The 22,452-nt window shown below is 37.4% G+C and overlaps 1 protein-coding gene across 1 annotated transcript in view; it reads right to left on the bottom strand.

Moving 5' to 3' along the window:
• Window positions 1-22,452, bottom strand: part of DNAH14 (dynein axonemal heavy chain 14) — a 398,948-nt gene that overhangs the window by 153,761 nt on the left and 222,735 nt on the right. The window contains exons 39-42 of the mRNA XM_061159766.1: window positions 9,376-9,469; window positions 7,849-8,057; window positions 6,527-6,779; window positions 2,668-2,749 (exon numbers count right to left, since the gene is read on the bottom strand). Of these exons, the coding sequence (XP_061015749.1) occupies window positions 2,668-2,749; window positions 6,527-6,779; window positions 7,849-8,057; window positions 9,376-9,469 (638 nt within the window). The remainder of the gene's footprint in view (window positions 1-2,667; window positions 2,750-6,526; window positions 6,780-7,848; window positions 8,058-9,375; window positions 9,470-22,452) is intronic.

The raw sequence follows: 22,452 nt of genomic DNA, 5'->3' as shown, positions 1-22,452 counted from the left end.
AGGTGGTCTGGTATTCCCATCTCTTGAAGAACTTTCTACAATTTGTTGTGATCCACGCAGTCAAAGGGTTTAGCATAGCCAATGAAGCAGAAGTAGATGTTTTTCTGGAACTCCCTTGTTTTCTCTATGATCCAATGAATGTTAACAATTTGATCCCTGGTTCCTCTGCCTTTTCTAAATCTACCTTTTACATCCAGAAGTTCTCAGTTCATGTACTGCTGAGGTCCAGCTTAAAGCATTTTGAGCATAATCTTACTATCATGTGAAATGTCTGCAATTGTTCAGTAGTTTGAACATTCTTCAGCATTGTCTTTGGGATTGGAATGAAAACTGATCTTTTCCAGCCCTGTGGCCATTGCTTAGTTTTTCAAATTTGCTGACATATTGAGTGCAACACTTTAAAAGCATCATCTTTTAGGATTTTAAATAGCTTAGCTGGAATTCTGTCACCTCCACTAGCTTTGTGTATAGTAATGCTTCCTAAGGCCCACTTGACTTCACATTCCAGGATATCTGGTTCTAGGTGAGTGACCACACCATCATGGTTATCCAGGTCATTAAGACCTTTTTTGTGTGTGTAGTTCTGTATATTGTTGCTGCCTCTTCTTAATCTCTTCTGTTTTTGTGAGGCCCTTATCATTTCTGTTCTGTATTGTGCCCATCCTTCCATGAAATTTTCCTTTGATATCTCCAATTTTCTTAAAGAGATCCCCAGTCTTTCCCATTCTATTTTCTTCCTCTATTTCTCTGCACTGTTCATTTAAGAAAGCCTTCTTACCTCTCCTTGCTGTTCTCTGAAATTCTGCATTCAGTTGAATATATCTTTCCCTTTGCCCTTTCCCTTTTGTCCTTTCTTCTCTTGCCTTTTGCTTTCTCAGCTATTTGCAAGCCTCCATAGACAACCACTTTGTCTTCTTGCATTTCTTCTTCTTTTGAATGATTTTAGTCACTGCATCCTGTACAATGTTATGAACCTCTATCTGTAGTTCTTCAAGCACTCTGTCTACCAGATCTAATTTCTTGAATCTATTCGTCACCTCCACTGTGTAATCATAAGGGATTTGATTTAGGTCATAATTAATGGCCCAATTTAAGACTGAATTTTGCAATAAGGTGCTGATGATTTGAGCCACAGTCTGCTCCAGGTCTTGTTTTTGCTGACTGTATAGACTATTGTCTTTAATAATTGTCTATAATGTCTTTAAAATGTTGTATAAACCATTCAACATTACAGTAATCAAAGTCTATGGCCCAACCACTAATGCCGAAGCTTAAGTTGACTGGTTCTCTGAAGTCCTTAGAACTAGCACCAAAAAAAAAAAAAATGTCCCTTTCATCACAGAGGATTGGAATGCAAAAGTAGGAAGTCAAGAGATACCTGGAGTAACAGGCAAGTTTGGCCTTGAAGTACAAAATGAGTTGGGCAAAGACTAACAGTTTTGTCAAGAGAACACACTGATCATAGCAACACCCTTTTCCAACAACACAAGAGACAATTGCACATAGATGTCACCAAATAGTCAAAACCTATGCTTATAAAAGGACAAATTGTGACATATTTTCACAGAGAAATATGCAGTGAAAATGAATGAAGACCCCCTACATGTACAATGGATTAATCAGCAGGACATAACATTGAACAAAAATTCAAGTCACAGAAGAACATAGTGATTCCAGTGAAGTTAAAATGTGCAAAGTTGAAACATATACTGCTTAGGAATATATTAATAAACATAAAATTCAGTATAGTAGTTATCTCAGATGATGGGATGGCATATGGTTTAGATAGGTACACTAGGAACTTCAAAGATAAACCAGTACTTCTTTTTAATAACTGAGTGGTATGGATATGAAAGTTTGTGTATTATTATTTATATCTTGCACATATTTTATAAATATCCTTTTATGGCTACTTGCTATTTAATAAAAATTAAAAATAATATATGGTTGTCATGTTAGATATGGACTAGAAAACTGGAAAAATTTAGGAGGTTATAGCAACAGTAAAGGAAAGAAATAATAAACTTTTGGTCTAGGATGCTGATGATCAAGATACAGATAAAGGAATGAATTTGAAGGCAGAATTGACAGGTAAAAAAAATATTTACAATGTTCTATCATTTAAAAGCAAATGTGGCATAAATGTCTCAGGATCTCATAATGAGATATAGGAAAGCCTCAATAGTGAAACCCTGTCCTACAAAATGGCAGAATTGTGGGGTGAGCACAACTATATCACTATAGTTTCTATAATTATTGAGCATTTACTCTATACCAGCTACTACTCTAAATATCTGGCACATCACAGCATTATTCCAGTTTTATTTATAAATGAAAAAAATCAGAGATCAAAAATATTTAGTAACTTGTTCAACATTTCTCAGCTCATAAAGGGCAGATTCATAAAATAAATTCACATCAACTTTATTCCACTCTCAAACATGTAGTGTCTGGACAAACGTATTCACATTATTTAGATAACTTACCAAAATCTGGTGATCTTGTATTAAATACACAGAGACTCTAAACTGGGATAAAATAAATTTAATTGAATTTTGATATTAGGAAGTCACAGATTATTGGTTTATTGACAGATAATCCTGTTTCTATTAGAGTTTTTGGCACTTAGTAGTTAATAAAACATATCTTTGGATGAATGTAGCTGACCTGTTTTCCATATCTTTGAATTTAAGAGAAACTTTTGAATGTGAAATTATCTCCTCAGATGAAATGTCCTTCAAATCTTCACCTTAAAAAAGAAAGAGAATTTTCCCACAATTAACAACAGACCTAAAATTTAGTTGATTAGTTAATGAGGTGTTACCTTTAACATGGGCTTCCACGGGGGCTCAGCCATAAAGATCCACCTGCAGTGCAGGAGCTGCAGGAGACACAGGTTGGATCCTTGGGTCAGGAAGAGCCCCTGGAGGAGGGCACGGCGACCTAATCCAGTATTCTTGCCTGGAGAATCCCATGGACAGAGGAGCCTGGTGGGCTGCAGTTCACAGGGTCACAAAGAGTCGAACATGGCTGAAGTGACTTAGAACACACACATGCAACCTTGACCACTGTTTACTTTGTGAACTGTCATAGAACATCCTTATTTCACATCAGTATCTTAGACTTATCAGACCAACTAGTTATCTTATCCCATCAAAAGTATGTTACTTTTTCTAAGATGAGAGGAGCAGAGAATGTATCTGCAATTGTTGAATTGATTGTTATTTATTTGAAGAACAAATCTGTATACATATGTTCTTCATTCTATTCTAGCAACTTTTTGTAAGTTTGATTATTCCAAAATAAAAACTTTAAAATATTCAGGTCACCACCATCAAATATGGTGTGCATTACAAAGTAAATAATAAATGAGTTCTAATACATGAAGCATTAAAAAAGAAAGCTTTATGCTTACAAAGAAAAGTATATCAAAGTAAACATCACACAGGTATAGTTTTTAGTTGTTTCTTTTCTACTCTCCATCATTCATTTTTTTCTCAAGTCACCCATTTCACAGAGGAACACAAAGAGTGAATGATTATTCATTATTCCTTTAAGCTTTTTTTCTTTTACAATATTTGTCTTCTTTATATTAAAATAACATAGGGAACTTCCAGGAGAATGAACACAGGAAGATGCTGGAAGAGTGATGCTCTCAGAGAGAGATGGAAGCTTCCCACTCTCTTCCCCTGTGCTTTGCGCATTTCTCCCACTTGGCTGTTCCTGAGTTATATCCACTGTAAGAAACAGGTGAATGGTGCTCTTGAGTGCCTTCTGTGAGTATCATTCACACATATTCTGGGGACACTTTCTTCAAAGGACCAGAAAGCACCCAGTTTAATCCCAGATTCATGGGGTTGTTGCAGACCAGATACTGCTTGTCTCACTAAGACAAGAGGTAATCCATCATCGAGTATGAACTGTCAATTCTCTGTGTCTATGCTGTCAAGACTCCCAAGTATAAGATGGGATCCTTGCTTACTTCCTAACCAGCAAGATAAGACATGTGGAACCTTCTCCATAGAAAGAAATCTAAAGGGAAATGTGTCATTGCAAAGGCTGAAAGTTATGTTGTTTTTATCAGACTGTGGAAGACTCTACACTCACATTTGAAAAATTACTGTTTAAAACAGTACAAACTGATCAGGGGTTGGTGGGGTGAGAGAGGGGGAGCAGTGTGGAATTGTGGGAATATCCCTAGTCTGGGAGATAGAACTCATGGATTTTGAGCCCATCTGGAAAATTCTTAAAGAGATGGGAGTATCAAACCACCTTACTTGTCTTCTGAGAAACCTGTATGCACGTCAAAAAGCAACAGTTACAACCAGACAAGGAACAATGGACTAGTTAAAAATTCAGAAAGGAAAATGACAAGGCTTATATTGCCACCCTGCTTATTTAACTTATATGCAGAGTACATCATGAGAAATGCCAGGCTGGATGAATCTCAAGCTAGAATCAAGATTGCCGGGAGAAATACCAATCTCAGATATGCAGGTGACACAACCTTAATGGCAGAAAGTGAAGAGGAACTAAAAAGCCTGTTGACGAAGGTGAAAGAGAGTGAAAAAGTTGGCTTAAAACTCAACATTCAAAAAACTAAAATCATGGCATCTGTTCTCCTCATTTCAAGGCAAATAGAAGGGGAAAAAGTGGAAACAGTGACAGATTTTATTTTCCTGGGCTCCAAAATCACTGTGGACAGTGACTGCAGCTGAAATTAAAAGACGCTTGCTCCTTGGAAGAAAAGCTATGACAAACCTAGACAGGGTATTAAAAAGCAGAGACATCACTCTGCTGACAAACACCTGGATAGTCAGAGCCATGGTTTTTCCAGTAGTCATGTACATTCGTGCGAGTTGGACCATAAAGAAGGCTGGGAGCCAAAGAACTGATGCTTTTGAACTGTGGTGCTGGAGAAGACTCTTCAGAGTCCCTTGGACAGCAAGGAGGTTAAACCAATTAATCCTAAAGGAAATTAACCCTGAATATTCATTGGAAGGCTGATGCTGATGATGAAGTTCCAATACTTGGGTCACCTGATGTGAAGAGCTGACTCATGGAAAAGACCCTCATGCTAGGAAAGATTGAGGGCAGAAGGAGAAGGGGTGACAAAAGGATGAGATGGTTGGATGACATCATGGACTCAATGGACATGAGTTTGAGCAAACTCCAGGAGATAATAAATGACAGGGAAGCAAAGTAAATTACAGAGGTTGCAAAGAGTCAGACACAACTGAGCAACTGAACAACAAATGTGCCAAAAATTTTTCTTTTTCTTCCATTTTCAATACTAAAATGGTTACACACACAAAAAGGCTTAAAGATTTATATGATCTGAAGAGAAACCAGAGTGTTAAATAGCTACATAAAAATTCAGTTGTTTTGATAAGTTTTTTGAAAATGCATGCTCTTATGACAGCTGTCACAGTACAATCTAACAAAAAATTTTAAATTAAAAGATAATTAAGCACAGAAAAAACAGAACAAACTTTTTGGCCAACCCCCAAAATGTTTTTTTCCTTTCTCCCTAGTCTAAGTTACTCAAGAAAATGTTTGCAGTTCCTTTTGGAGAAGGACTAGTTACTATTTTGTAACTACTTTCCATGACTGTGCAGCGGGTCCCAGCTTCCTCTATTCAATGAGTTCTGTGCCTGAAAGCCATGTCAGGTTTGGAAATGAGCAAGGGATCATGACTTTTTACTGAGGCAGCTACCCTCAGCCTTCTGGTCATTCATCCTTAACTTCTTATAACACAAGCTAATGGACCTAGTTCGTTGCCCATATATTTTGCTCTCGCTGCTGCTGCTAAGTCGCGTCAGTCGTGTCCAACTCTGTGCGATCCCACAGACGGCAGCCCACCAGGCTCCCCCGTCCCTGGGGTTCTCCAGGCAAGAACACCGGAGTGGGTTGCCATTAGAGATACTATATTATACTAACCATCTTAATAAGTCTCTGAGAATCATCTCTGCTCCTTTGCCTACTGCTGCTTCTAGTTATGCTGTGGTTTGCTGACTGGCAAAGGGAAGAACAAGAGCCCATTCAGAACCATGAGGAGACGGGGAAAGAGAAAACCTAAATATCCTCCTCCACTTTGTCTTCCATTCATGGTAGTATTCAGTTCTCTTCTGTTCAGGGTTTCTATTTTCCCTCACAGGAACCTTAGCCATCTTGTCACCCCAGGGATTTCTCACAATTTCTTTAATTCAATAGATCCTAACTGGGTTGGGGTTTTGTGCTAATTTGCCATCTCATCAGGAACCAAATATGGCTTTTCTGGTGGGTCAGCTGGTTAAGAATTTGCCTGCAATGTTACCCTTCAGCACTTATAGATGATATCAATTTATTGATATACTCTTTTATAAATGATTTTTAATTTGTTTCATGTGCAAGTCTGCTATTAGTTCAAATGGACTGAAAACTTCTGGCTTTCCTTTCTTTCTTTTATAATTGAATAGAAGGTGATAAATAACTGACATTGACTAAGATATAATATCACTGATATGACTTAGGGGCAAAAACTCACGTAGTTCAAAGATTCCAGTTTTACTCATGAACTCGAAGAATGCATCAAGAATTCTGCAGAGAGTTGTAACAATTGTTATGTCTTGTACAGGAAATGGCTGAAATTTCTGATGTTTCTTTATAAACTGTAGTCCATCTGTGACACTACTTTTAATCATGAATTCAAGACAATCCACTTCTGATTTATTCATAATTTTAGAATTTTTCAGAAGCCATGACTTAACATAAGGCTCCCATCCCAGATCAACAGGATTCTAATAATAGAAAGTACAAGGTAATTTAATGTAAATAAATAAAATTACAGTGTCCACCTACTTTCTTACTATCTCTTTATTTCACTACTGCCTCTGCCAAATAATGGTTTAGAATCAGCATTCATTAAAGGGTAAGTGATCAAAAACACCTTAAAGAATTACTCTTCCAGATTTTAACCACAATCCTACACAACAACAAGCAACTGGAGGATTATGTACAGGGAGCTGTGTTGAGGCTATGCACATGTGGTAAGAGGAACTGCTTACCCAGAAAATCAGCAGTCTAATTTAGTGGTTACACTGAGCTAAGGAGATTAGAACATAGGGCTAATCATGGTTAATAATTAATTTCATGTGTAAGGAACATTCATTCTTTGCTGTATCTTCTATTCCTTACCACTGCATTGGTAATGCATTTCATAAGTCTTGAGAGTCATGGGGGGGCTTCCCAAGTGGCTCAGTAGGTAAAGAAATCGCTTGTCAATGCAGGAGATGCAGGAGACTCGGGTTCAATCCCTGGGCCGGGAAGATCTCCTGGAGAAGGGCATGGCAACCACTCCAGTATTCTTACCTGGAGAATCTCATGGACAGAGGAGCCTGGTGGGCTACAGTCCATAGGGTTGTACAGAGTCGGACATGACTGAAGCAACTGAGAATGCATGCAAGAGTCATAGAGTGGGCATGAAAAGCCTTCAGGGCAAACGTTCCTCGATTGGAAAAATAATTCCTATCAAGTAACTTAACCTATTGAAAGCACTACTTACGCACGGTTGTGGAAAATACTGACATTCCAGTTACTGAGTGGATCGACTAAGCATATTAGTAACAGTAGTAATTAGCATTTCGTATTTACTTCTGGGTTAGGAGGCTTTGCTGCTGCTGCTAAGTCACTTCAGTTGTGTCCGACTCTGTGCGACCCCATAGACAGCAGCCTACCAGGGGACGTAAAATTTTGTAACTACTAGGATAGCCCTGCTGAATCCAGAGGAAACAAAATAAACATAAAATGCTGCAGATAATGACTAAATAATAAATTTTCTTTGTTAAGAAATTTGTATTAGAAACTTACCATATAGACCATTGCACATCGGCTGACAATAGCAGGACTAGCTTGAGCTAGACTGTCCACTTCAAAGATCACTCTGATTTTACTAGTCAAAGTTATTCTCTCGCTGTTTGCTAAGCACAGCGTCCTAGTGTCATCTAGCATAGAATTTAGATTTTCTACCCAGAAGTTATCCACTGGACCATCTAAGACAATCCACTGCCAATCAAAGTCTGGAAAGAAAAATATTTGTAATGTAATTGAGAAAAACCTCACTCTCCTCTCCTTACAATCTTGCTAATTTTCTCTTTTAATTAAAAAGTACTTTCTAATTAAGATGAAGAATGATGTCCTAGAAAAGCCTAGAATGAATGTGCTTAAATGAGTCTCATATATATTAATTGTGAATATTCATAACACATACTTAGCAATACTTTAAACATTGTTTTGGTATTCTTAGCTTGCTGAATTGTATAATTAACCCTTAAAATTTGAATTAGAGAAAGATCCATGAATCTAGTTTTTCCATAACAATATGGTTTGTTTCCCCTTTCAATCCAGGAATATTTTTTGGATATGCTGCCTCTGGGAAATAAAGGGAAATAGGATGTCCTTTGAAGAAAGAATCAAGTAGACAGATGTTAAGAGTATTTCACTTGGGGAACTCATTTTCTTCACTTTGCACACTCTACAGCCAGCAAATTGCTACACAATATTAGAAAATCTATTGGTCAGGATACATGGATCATTATAGAGATTAAAAAAATAGTTAAACACCTGAAATATAAAAGCATCCCAGAAGAACAGGAGAGTAGAGTTGGGATCCAGACAGCCTGCCTTGGGCTGAAATAACTGCCTTGGGGAATGTCTCAAAACCCGATGAAAGAAATATTATGCTCAATCATTGTACTCTCCCACATTGAATACCAAAACTGATACACAAAATTCAGGAATCCTAAAAATGTAGAAACACTAGCAGAAATCTCTTTCAAAGTCAGGAACATAAGTATACTACTGGTGGATATGTCGATATGACGTTCACCATGGAGTAGAGAAAGCCATGACTGGGGCTTCTGCAGTAGACTGCTGGCTCGTTTGGAGCAGGGATCTTTTCATGTATACTCTCTGTCCCCCTGCCACATAGCAAACTGGCAGATAACGGGTGTACAATTCATTTTAGATGAATATGCTTGGGTTGTATGATTTGGCCTGGGAATGTTTAGATTGTCTGAAAACACTATTGTAGGTTGCCACTGCTACTTCTAACCTGATATTTATTCCTACCTTTAGTATCTACTTGGTTCTTGTGAGATATTAATGGTCATTTGTAAAATGAATGGGCTATGTAAGTGCTAGCATTTATATATATAATTATATATGTACACTAACATATACAAGTTTTAAATAAACACATGAGGAAAAAATAAATGGTACAAGGACAAAATATCACTCATCAAAAATGTTTTTAAAGATGTAAATAGAGCTCATGTTGATTCAGTCTTTCTTCTATGTTAATCAATAATCTTTGCTGAATTTATTAATAATACTTACTTTGACTTTCTGGAATTTTAATATCTTTCTCCATCTCCTTCTCAAAAATATGATAATCAGAATCTGCTGCATCAGAGAAATCAAGCTTGAAAACCTAAAATATGTAATCAATAATGTTTAAACTTTTATTTGATCATACTTTTGTACTCAAATGGTCTATGTCAATACACTTTTTTGAGTAATAAAAATATAAGAGGTTTTGCAGCTGTAAGGCCAACATGTAACCAGCACAGTATAATGGAATTGAGTTATGACTACTGATCATTTTCTTTCAGAAAATTCTTTTATTTTAGTTGTTTTCATAAAGATAGTACGTACTTTTATAATATTCAACTACTACAGCAAAGCTCAGAGAATAAAGAAAAAGTTCTCTAAACTGCCACCACCTATTAAAAAAAAAAGATAGTTGACATTTTGGTGTATGTTTTTCTTAGACTTTCCTTCATGATGGAGTTTTTATATTTTAAGGGACATAAAAATTACCTGCAGCATTATTAAATTCTAACACCTCAACTTTGGAGATTCAGATTGAATTGGTTTGAGATGGACCCCAAGATTTCCATTTTTAATATGCTCCCCAGGTGATTCAAATACAGGTTGTTATCACGTCAATCTCTGAGGAATTCTGATCTTCATTATCTGGGGGTGCGGCGGGTGCGGGTAATGACCTATTTACCTCCCCAGTGAGGCTGAGTATGATACCATCAGCTGACTGGCGCTGGCTTCCTTTACCACCCAGTGTAGACAGAAGACCAAACTCTAGAGCCGTGCGAGGGGCACAGTAAGGCTTCTGAAGAGAGATACCAAACATTGGTGTGAGCACCATGTTTCAGTCAGGTCTTAGCAATGCAACAAACAATAGTCAGGTGCTTCTAATTCCCAAGTCTCATTGCGAAGAAGAAAAACAAGTCCAAGGCTATTTCCAATTATTTTTCCTATTACAAAAGTCTGCAATTATCATACCTGTAGATAAGACATTATGCTCTACTCCATTTTTTCCTCTCTAGATTTTTTAAAATGTGAAATTGTGGGTCCAACATTATATATTTTAATCTTTAATAAATTCTACTAAATTTCAGTCGGACACGACTTAGTGACTAACAACAACAACTAAAATTCTTTCTGAAAGTTTGTGGCAATAATGCTCCATCAATGTGATGAAAGAATGTTTGTTTCTTCACATTTTTGTTAACACTGAATGTTTTAGCTTTCAATACTCTTAAGTATTGATAATTCAATGAGAAAAAAATGTGTTTATCATTGTCATACTTTTTATTCTTTTTTGTCTAATGCTTAGGCTGAACATATTTACATATGTCTATTGGTAATTTTTATTTTTCTATCAATTTTATACTCATAGCCTTTCCTCATTTCCTTATTTAGTTGCCTAATCATTTCTTATTTATCTTTGAAGTTCTTTTTTTATATTAGGAATATCAGCTCATTGCTTATAATATATACTGTAAATATTTTCTTCCAGACTGTGGTTTGTTTTAATGTTGCTTGTTGCAATCACTGAAAAAATATTTGCTCATTTATATTTGCAGTCAAATGCTTTTATCTTTTTATTTATAATTTTTGGGTTCCAATATTAATTATTTCCTGAAACTCTGAAACTATGTCCCTCAATTTTATTATATTTTAATTATTTTACTTTATATTAATTAATTTAGTTTAATTATCTCATCTGGAGTTTTATTTCTGTGTAGGGAGTGAAGTAAAAGTCTTTCTATTTTCACACAGTAAAATGGAAAATTATACAGACAGTGGATTAAATAAAAAATGCTTTTCCTGCTGATTAGAATTATTACTTTAGCTTCATACTAAATTCCTATCTATGTTGAATATGCTTCTATTTATTTCCATTTCTCTATTAGTTCCATTTCTGTGTGAGTGCCTTACTATTTTTTTAATTTTTTCAGGACTTGAGTACAATCTTTTCACTTCTTTACACTATACACAAAAATTAACTCAAAACAGACCAAAGATCTAAATATAAAAAAATTATAAAAATCTTAGAATAAAAAGAGACAGTCTTGACTTTGAATCATGCAAAGTTTTCTTAAGATATGATACCAAAAGGAAAAGTGATAAAAGAAAAAGTAGATTGGATTTATAACAGTTAAAAACTTTTGTGTTTCAAATGATACCATCAAGAAACTAAAAAGACTCACAGAATGGGAAAAAATTATTTGTTAATTGTATAAGGAATTTGATGGGGCTTTCCCGGTGTCTCAGCGGTAAAGAATCTATCTGTCTGCGATGCAGGAGACCTGGGCTTGATCCCTGAGTTGGGAAGATCACCTGGAGGAGAACATGACAACTCACTCCAGTATTCTTGCCTGGAGGATCTCATGGACAGAGAAGCCTGGTGGGCTACGATCCATAGGGTTGCAAAGAGTTGGACATGACTGAAGCAACTTAGCACACAAGCAAGGAATTTGATAAGGGACTTATGTCCTGAAGATATTTTTTAAAATTCTTAAAACTCTATTAATTAAAAGATAGATAGTCAAACCAACAAGAAGATACAGTAATTGTAAATATATGCACCTAATATAGGAGCACCAACATAGAGCAAATGATAACAAATGTAAAGAGAGAAATTGACAGTAATGCAATAGTTTGACACTCCACTTACATCAATGGACAGATCATTTAGACAGAAAATCAATAGGAAAATGTGTTTTGTCTGTGTGTCTAGTCACTCAGTCATGTCTGACTCTTTGCAACCCTTTGGATAGTAGCCCGCAGGCTCCTCTGTCTGTGGGAATTTTGAATCAAGAACACTGGAGTGAGTTGCCATTTTCCTCCTCTATGGGATTTTCCCAACCTAGGGATAGAATTGGTGTCTTCTGTGTCTCCTGCTTTGCAGGTGCATTCTTTACCAGCTGAGGCATCAAGGAAGCCCAGTAGGAAAATATTGGTCTTAAGTGATACACTAGACCAATGGATTTAATAGATATATAGAGACTATTTCATCCCAAAACAGCAGAATTCACATTCTTTTCAAGTGCACATGACACTTTATCCAAATAGATTACATTTAGGCCACAAAACAAATAACAATACATTTAAGAAGATTTAAATAATACTTAGCATCTTTTCTAACAACAACAGTGGGAAGGAGATGAATTATTCAATTGTGTCAGAACAATTTTACATTTGGGAAAAAATTAAGTTAAACACATACAACAAAATAAATTATATTAATACACAGATGAAAATTTTAAAAGGTTTATTATATGTTTGTTATTAAGCAATAATATAACAATGATATAACAATAATATTAGAATAGGGAAAGGTGTTACTGAAAAGTTAGGATGTACAAAAGAATATATTGTAAACTTATTTTCATTGATTGTCAAAAATAAGTATAGCACAGATGACAAATACATTTTTTATTCTTTTAAACATACCATTCTCATATCAATGTGAAAACAGCAATAATACAACAAATTTTATTTCCTTAGGACAAATTACTAGGAACAGATTTCTAAATCAAACAAAATGACAAGTTAAAACTATCAATATGTATTTCCAAAACTACCACCAGACATGTACAAATCTCTACTTCACAATCTTATAATTATGGAATATTAGTTCTCTATTTCTAAAAAGCTTTTCGTAATCTGCTTTGTTTCAAATATTATCTTTTTTGTTATTACACTTTAGTATAGGGTAAATATGGAGAAGGAAATGGCAACACACTCTAGTACTCTTGCCTGAAGAATTCCATGGTTGGAGGAGCCTGGTAGGCTACAATCCAGGGGGTCACAAAGCGCTGGACATGACAGAGTGACTTCACTTTCTTTCCTTCTATAGTTCCTTTTGGAGAAGGAAATGGCAACCCACTCCAGTGTTCTTGCCTGGAGAATCTCATGGACGGAGGGACCTGGTGGGCTGCGGTCTATGGGGTTGCAAAGAGTCGGACACGACTAAGCAACTAACACACACACACTCACACACACATAGGGTAAATACAGTATATAGTAAATGAAATTCACTACTAATCTGTACTTATTACTAATGAGAATATAAACTTACAGAGTTTTTTTTGCTATTTGTATTTATTCTTTGATGATTTTTGTATTAAATAGTTTACACTTTTTACTGAAGCATTTTTGAATCTCATTAGTTTGGAAGTTATATTGGTGGTGCTGGGATCATTAGGTTATCCTCTACTTACGCTTAATCCACTGTGTTTTTCTTTAAAAGCAAGTATCTTTAACTTCATTTTATCATTTATTAATCATTTTAAAACACAATGGGGGGAGGAGCCAAGATGGCGGACGAGTAGGACGGGGAGACCACTTTCTCTCCTACAAATTCTTCAAAAGAATAACTGAACACAGAGCAAACTTCGCAAAACAACTTCTGATCGCTAGCTGAGGTCATCAGGCGCCCAGAAAAGCAGCCCATTGTCTTCAAAAGGAGGTAGGACAAAATATAAAAGATAAAAACTGAGACAAAAGAGCTAAAGACGGAGATCCGTCCCGGGAGCTCATAGGCGGCATTGCTTGGGGTAGGGTCCGGGCCTGAGTGCCCTGAGGACAATTGGAGGGAGCTTCTGTGAGTTGCCAACATGAACTGTGGGAGACCAAAAGAGAGAAAGTAAATTAACTGGCCCGAACACACTGCCGGCCGTTCGCAGAACAAAGAGACCGAGAGGGTCCAGAGAGGAGCTCGCAGGCTGCAGACCGGCCCAGCTCCGCCGGAGGCAGGAGGCAGGGGGGAGGGGAAGGTCGCGGCGAGACACAGGGCGCAGGCACCCGACCGGCGCGGGCGGGGACTGGGGCTGTGGACGCGGAGGGCAGAAGGCGCGCGCACCCGACTGGCGCCAGCGGAAACTGAGACTGGGTCCGCGGAAGGGAGAGTGCGCCCACCAAGCCCCTCGCTGCCTGGACTGCTCTGACGGGGAAGGCACAGAGAGCAGGCGCAGCTTTTCCTTCCGCGCTTTTGTGGAACACCGGAGGGCTGGAACCTCGCGCAGCGCGGGGCGCGCAGCGCGGGGCGCGCTCCATATAAAACAGCCGGGAGCCTGAGCGGCGCAGACGGAGAGGGCAGCGTCGGCCCCTCCCAGCAGCGCCAGTCCGTCCCCGTGGCGCAAGCCCCGCCCCTCAGCGCCAGCCTCTCCCTGAAGCGCAAGCCCCTCCCCACGGAGCGACGGAACTAGCTACCTGAATAAGAGTCCACCTCCGCCCGCCTGTGTCAGGGCAGAAATGAGGCTCTGAAGAGACCGGCAAACGGAAGCCAAATAAACAAAGGGAACCGCTTCAGAAGGGACTGGTGTAACAGATTAAAATCCCTCTAGGAAACATTGACTACACCGGAGGAGCCTGTAGATATAGAGAAGCGTAAGCTGGAACGAGGAGCTATCTGAAACTGAGCCGAACCCACACTGACCGCAACAGCTCCAGAGAAACTCCTAGATATAATTTTACTTTTTTCTTTTTTTTTTTCTTTTTTTCTTTTTTTTTCTTTTTTTTTTTATTTTTTCTTTTTTCTCTTTTATTTTCCTTTAAAATCCCCTATTACTCCCCCATTACTCCTTAACTTTCATTTCCATAGACTTTTACGATTTTTTAATTAGGGGGGAAAAAAAAATTTTTTTTTTCTTTCTTTTTTTTTTCTTTTTTTTTTCTCTTCTATTTTCTATTTTTCTTTTTCTCTTATTTCTTTTAAAGTCCTCTAGTACTCCTCTACTACTCCTTAATTTTCATTTTCAACACACTATAACCTTACAAAAAAAAAAAAAAAAAAAAAAGAAGAGAAGCCCTATTTTTAAACCGAAGATTATTCTCTCCCAATCTTGACTCTCTGTTTTCTACCTCAGAACACCTCTATTTCCTCCTTTCCCCTTCTCTTCCCATTCCAATTCTGTGAATCTTTGTAGGTGACTGGGCTACGGAGAACACTCTGGGAACAGACAGCTGCGTAGATCTGTCTCTCTCCTCTTGAGTCCCCCTTTTTCTCCTCCTGTTCATCTCTATCTCCCTCCTCCCTCTCCTCTTCTTCATGTGACTCTGTGAACCTCTCTGGGTGTCCCTAACGGGGGAGAATCTTTTAGCCATTAACCTAGAAGTTTTCTTATCAGGGCTGTATAGTTGGAGAAGTCCTGAGACTACAGGAAGAATAAAACTGAAATCCAGAGGCAGGAGACTTAAGCCCAAAACCTGAGAACACCAGAAAACTCCTGACTACAAGGAACTTTAAGTAATAAGTGACTGTCCAAAAGCCTCCATACCTACACTGAAACCAGCCACCACACAAGAGTCAATAAGTTTTAGAGCAAGACATACCACGCAAATTCTCCAGCAACGCAGGAACATAGCCCTGAACATCAACACACAGGCTGCCCAAGGTCACACCTAACACATAGACCCATCTCAAAACTCATTACTGGGCACTCCATTGCTCTCCAAAGACAAGAAATCAAGTTCCATGCACCAGAACACTGACGCAAGCTTCCCTAACCAGGAAATCTCGACAAGCCAATCGTCTAACCCCACCCACTGGGTTAATCCTCCACAACAAAAAGGAACCACAGACCTCCAGAATACAGAAAGCCCACTCCAGATACAGCAATCTAAACAAGATGAAAAGGCAAAGAAATACCCAACAGGTAAAGGAACATGAAAAATGCCCACCAAGTCAAACAAAAGAGGAGGAGATAGGGAATCTACCTGAAAAAGAATTTAGAATAATGATAATAAAAATGATCCAAAATCTTGAAAACAAAATGGAGTTACAGATAAATAGCCTGGAAACAAAGATTGAAAAGATTCAAGAACTGTTTAATAAAGACCTAGAAGAAATAAAAAAGAGTCAATTACAAATGAATAATGCAATGAATGAGATAAAAAACACTTTGGAGGGAACCAAGAGTAGAATAATGGAGGCAGAAGATAGGATAAGTGAGGTAGAAGATAAAATGGTGGAAATAAATGAAGCAGAGAGGAAAAAAGAAAAAAGAATCAAAAGAAATGAGGACAACCTCAGGGACCTCTGGGACACTGTGAAACGCCCCAACATTCGAATCATAGGAGTTCCAGAAGAAGAAGACAAAAAGAAGGGCCATGAGAAAATACTCGAGGAGATAATAGCTGAAAACTTCCCTAAAATGGGGAAGGAAATAGCCACCCAAATCCAAGAAACCCAGAGAGTCCCAAAGAGGATAAACCCAAGGCGAAACACCCCAAGACACATATTAATCAAATTAACATAGATCAAACACAAAGAACAAATATTAAAAGCAGCAAGGGAAAAACAACAAATAACACACAAAGGGATTCCCATAAGGATAACAGCTGATCTATCAATAGAAACCCTCCAGGCCAGAAGGGAATGGCAGGACGTACTGAAAGTAATGAAAGAGAATAACCTACAACCTAGATTACTGTATCCAGCAAGGATCTCATTCAGATATGAAGGAGAATTCAAAAGCTTTACAGATAAGCAAAAGCTGAGCGAATTCAGCACCACCAAACCAGCTCTTCAACAAATGCTAAAGGATCTTCTCTAGACAGGAAATGCAGAAAGGTTGTATAAACGTGAACCCAAAACAACAAAGTAAATGGCAACGGGATCACACCTATCAATAATTACCCTAAATGTAAATGGGTTGAATGCCCCAACCAAAAGACAAAGATTGGCTGAATGGATACAAAAACAAGACCCCTATATATGCTGTCTATAAGAGACCCACCTCAAAACAAGAGACACATACAGACTAAAAGTGAAGGGCTGGAAAAAAATATTTCATGCAAACGGAGACCAAAAGAAAGCAGGAGTCGCAATACTCATATCAGATAAAATAGACTTTCAAATAAAGGAAGTGAAAAGAGACAAAGAAGGACACTACATAATGATCAAAGGATCAATCAAAAAAGAAGATATAACAATTATAAATATATATGCACCCAACATAGGAGCACCGCAATATGTACGGCAAACGCTAACGAGTATGAAAGAGGAAATTAATAGTAACACAATAATAGTGGGAGACTTTAATACCCCACTCACAACTATGGATAGATCAACTAAACAGAAAATTAACAAGGAAACACAAACCTTAAATGACACAATGGACCAGCTAGACCTAAATGATATCTACAGGACATTTCACCCCAAAACAATCAACTTCACCTTTTTCTCAAGTGCACACGGAACATTCTCCAGAATAGATCACATCCTGGGCCATAAATCTGGTCTTGGAAAATTCAAAAAAATTGAAATCATTCCAGTCATCTTTTCTGACCACAGTGCAGTAAGATTAGATCTCAATTACAGGGAAAAAATTGTTAAAACTTCAAACATATGGAGGCTAAATAACACGCTTCTGAATAACCAACAAAGCATAGAAGAAATCAAAAAAGAAATCAAAATATGTATAGAAATGAATGAAAATGAAAACACAACAACCCAAAACCTATGGGACACTGTAAAAGCAGTGCTAAGGGGAAGGTTCATAGCATTACAGGCTTACATCAAGAAACAGGAAAAAAACCAATTAAATAACCTAACTCTACACCTAAAGCAATTAGAGAAGGAAGAAATGAAGAACCCCAGAGTTAGCAGAAGGAAAGAAATCTTAAAAATAAGGGCAGAAATAAATGCAAAAGAAACTAAAGAGACCATAGCAAAAATCAACAAAGCTAAAAGCTGGTTTTTTGAAAAAATAAACAAAATTGACAAACCATTAGCAAGACTCATTAAGAAACAAAGAGAGAAGAACCAAATTAACAAAATTAGAAATGAAAATGGAGAGATCACAACAGACAACACTGAAATACAAAGGATCATAAGAGACTACTACCAGCAGCTCTATGCCAATAAAATGGACAACTTGGATGAAATGGACAAATTCTTAGAAAAGTATAACTTTCCAAAACTGAACCAGGAAGAAATAGAAGATCTTAACAGACCCATCACAGGCAAGGAAATCGAAACTGTCATCAAAAATCTTCCAGCAAACAAAAGCCCAGGACCAGATGGCTTCACAGCTGAATTCTACCAAAAATTTAGAGAAGAGCTAACACCTATCTTACTCAAACTCTTCCAGAAAATTGCAGAAGAAGGTAAGCTTCCAAACTCATTCTATGAGGCCACCATCACCCTAATTCCAAAACCAGACAAAGATGCCACAAAAAAAGAAAACTACAGGCCAATATCACTGATGAACATAGAGGCAAAAATCCTTAACAAAATTCTAGCAAACAGAATCCAACAACATATTAAAAAAATCATACACCACGACCAAGTGGGCTTTATCCCAGGAATGCAAGGATTCTTTAATATCCGCAAATCAATCAGTGTAATACACCACATTAACAAATTGAAAGATAAAAACCATATGATTATCTCAATAGATGCAGAAAAAGCCTTTGACAAAATTCAACACTCATTTATGATTAAAACTCTCCAAAAAGCAGGAATAGAAGGAACATACCTCAACATAATAAAAGCTATATATGACAAACCCACAGCAAGCATCACCCTCAATGGTGAAAAATTGAAAGCATTTCCCCTGAAATCAGGAACAAGACAAGGGTGCCCACTCTCACCACTACTATTCAACATAGTGTTGGAAGTTCTGGCCACAGCAATCAGAGCAGAAAAAGAAGTAAAAGGAATCCAGATAGGAAAAGAAGAAGTAAAACTCTCACTGTTTGCAGATGACATGATCCTCTACATAGAAAACCCTAAAGACTCTACCAGAAAATTACTAGAGCTAATCAATGAATATAGTAAAGTTGCAGGATATAAAATTAACACACAGAAATCCCTTGCATTCCTATATACTAACAATGAAAAAACAGACAGAGAAATTAAGGAAACAATACCATTCACCATTGCAACAAAAAGAATAAAATACTTAGGAGTGTATCTACCTAAAGAAACAAAGGACCTATACATAGAAAACTATAAAACACTGATGAAAGAAATCAAAGAGGACACAAACAGATGGAGAAACATACCGTGTTCATGGATTGGAAGAATTAATATTGTCAAAATGGCTATTCTACCCAAAGCAGTCTATAGATTCAATGCAATCCCTATCAAGCTACCAACGGTATTTTTCACAGAACTAGACCAAAGAATTTCACAATTTGTATGGAAATACAAAAAACCTCGAATAGCCAAAGTAATCTTGAGAAAGAAGAATGGAGCTGGAGGAATCAACCTGCCTGACTTCAGACTCTACTACAAAGCCACAGTCATCAAGACAGTATGGTACTGGCACAAAGACAGAAATATAGATCAATGGAACAGAATAGAAAGCCCAGAGATAAATCCACGAACCTATGGACACCTTATCTTTGACAAAGGAGGCAAGGATATACAATGGAAAAAAGACAACCTCTTTAACAAGTGGTGCTGGGAAAACTGGTCAACCACTTGTAAAAGAATGAAACTAGAACACTTTCTAACACCATACACAAAAACAAACTCAAAATGGATTAAAGATCTAAATGTAAGACCAGAAACTATAAAACTCCTAGAGGAGAACATAGGCAAAACACTCTCCGACATAAATCAAAGCAAGATCCTCTATGACCCACCTCCCAGAATATTGGAAATAAAAGCAAAACTAAACAAATGGGACCTAATGAAACTTAAAAGCTTTTGCACTACAAAGGAAACTATAAGTAAGGTGAAAAGACAGCCCTCAGATTGGGAGAAAATAATAGCAAATGAAGAAACAGACAAAGGATTAATCTCAAAAATATACAAGCAACTCCTGCAGCTCAATTCCAGAAAAATAAATGACCCAATCAAAAAATGGGCCAAAGAACTAAACAGACATTCCTCCAAAGAAGACATACAGATGGCTAACAAACACATGAAAAGATGCTCAACATCACTCATTATTAGAGAAATGCAAATCAAAACCACAATGAGGTACCATTACACGCCAGTCAGGATGGCTGCTATCCAAAAGTCTACAAGCAATAAATGCTGGAGAGGGTGTGGAGAAAAGGGAACCCTCTTCCACTGTTGGTGGGAATGCAAACTAGTACAGCCGCTATGGAAAACAGTGTGGAGATTTCTTAAAAAACTGGAAATAGAACTGCCATATGACCCAGCAATCCCACTTCTGGGCATACACACTGAGGAAACCAGATCTGAAAGAGACACGTGCACCCCAATGTTCATCGCAGCACTGTTTATAATAGCCAGGACATGGAAGCAACCTAGATGCCCATCAGCAGATGAATGGATAAGGAAGCTGTGGTACATATACACCATGCAATATTACTCAGCCATTAAAAAGAATTCATTTGAACCAGTTCTAATGAGATGGATGAAGCTGGAGCCCATTATACAGAGTGAAGTAAGCCAGAAAGATAAAGAACATTACAGCATACTGACACATGTATATGGAATTTAGAAAGGTGATAACGATAACCCTATATGCAGAACAGAAAAAGAGACACAGAAATACAGAACAGACTTTTGAACTTTTTGGGAGAATGTGAGGGTGGGATATTTCAAAAGAACAGCATGTATACTATCTATGGTGAAACAGATCACCAGCCCAGGTGGGATGCACGAGACAAGTGCTCCGGCCTGGTGCACTGGGAAGACCCAGAGGAATCGGGTGGAGAGGGAGGTGGGAGGGGGGATCAGGATTGGGAATACATGTAAATCCATGGCTGATTCATATCAATGTATGACAAAACCCACTGGAAAAAAAATAAAATAAAATAATAATTAAAGGTGAAAAAAAAAATAAAAAATAAAACAGAATGGAACACATACACAATGGGAATGTAAATTGGTACAGTCACTATGGAGACCAGTATGGAGTTCCTTAAAAAACTAAAAATAAAACTACCATATGACCCAGTAATCCCACTCGTGGGCATATACTTAGAGGAAACCATAATTCAAAAAGATATATGCACCCCAATGTTTATTGCAGCACTATTTCTAATAGCCAGGATATGGAAGCTACCTAAATGTCCATCAACAGAGGAACAGATAAAGAAAGATATGGTACATATATACAATGGAATATTACTCAGCCATAAAAAATGCCATCTGCAGCAACATGGAGGGACCTAGAGATTGCCATACTGAGTGAATTTAAGTCAGAAAGAGAAAGACAAATATACGATATTGCTTACATGTGGAATCTAAAAAACAGAGTGCAAAATGAACTTATCTACAAAACAAAAATAAAGTTACAGAACAAACTTATAGATACCAAGGAGGGAATGGATGGGTGGCATGAATTGGGAGACTGGAATTGACATATATACACTACTGTGTATAAAGAGATAACTAACGAGAACTTAATGTATAGCACAGGGAACTCTACTCGGTGCCCTGGGTGAGCTAAATGGGAAGAAATCTAAAAACAAGGCAATACATTTATCTGTATAACTGATTCACATTGCCGTACAGCAGAAACTAACACAACCCTGTAAAGCAACTGTATTCCAATAAAAATTAATTAACAAAACCCCAACAATCCACAAGGTATATTTTCTGCTTTTTAATAGCTCATTGCTTTTCCCTTTTTTACACTGATCATAGTAATTTTAAATTTGAATCAGTTCTAATGAGATGGATGAAACTGGAGCCCATTAAACAGAGTGAAGTAAGCCAGAAAGATAAAGACTAATACAGTATACTAACGCGTATATATGGAATTTAGAAAGATGGTAACGATAACCCTATATGCAAAACAGAAAAAGAGACACAGATGTATAGAACAGACTTTTGGACTCAGTGGGAGAAGGCAAGGGTGGGATGTTCTGAGAGAATAGCATTGAAACATGTATATTATCAAGGGTGAAACAGATCACCAGCCCAGGTTGGATGCATGAGACAAGTGCTCGGGGCTGGTGCACTGGGAAGACCCAGAGGAATCGGGTGGAGAGGGAGGTGGGAGGGGGGATCGGGATGGGGAATACATGTAAATCCATGGCTGATTCATGTCAATGTATGGCAAAAACCACTACAATATTGTAAAGTAGTTAGCCTCCAACTAATAAAAATAAATGGAAAAAAAAATTACTCTAGTAAGTATCTAATGAAACCTTGATATCAAACATTAGATAAGC

The sequence above is a fragment of the Dama dama genome, chromosome 14, assembly GCF_033118175.1.
Source record: "Dama dama isolate Ldn47 chromosome 14, ASM3311817v1, whole genome shotgun sequence".
In the NCBI taxonomy this organism is placed as follows: domain Eukaryota; kingdom Metazoa; phylum Chordata; class Mammalia; order Artiodactyla; family Cervidae; genus Dama; species Dama dama.
The sequence above is the reverse complement of the archived record's forward strand: the minus strand, read 5'-3'. Positions and strand labels throughout refer to the sequence as shown.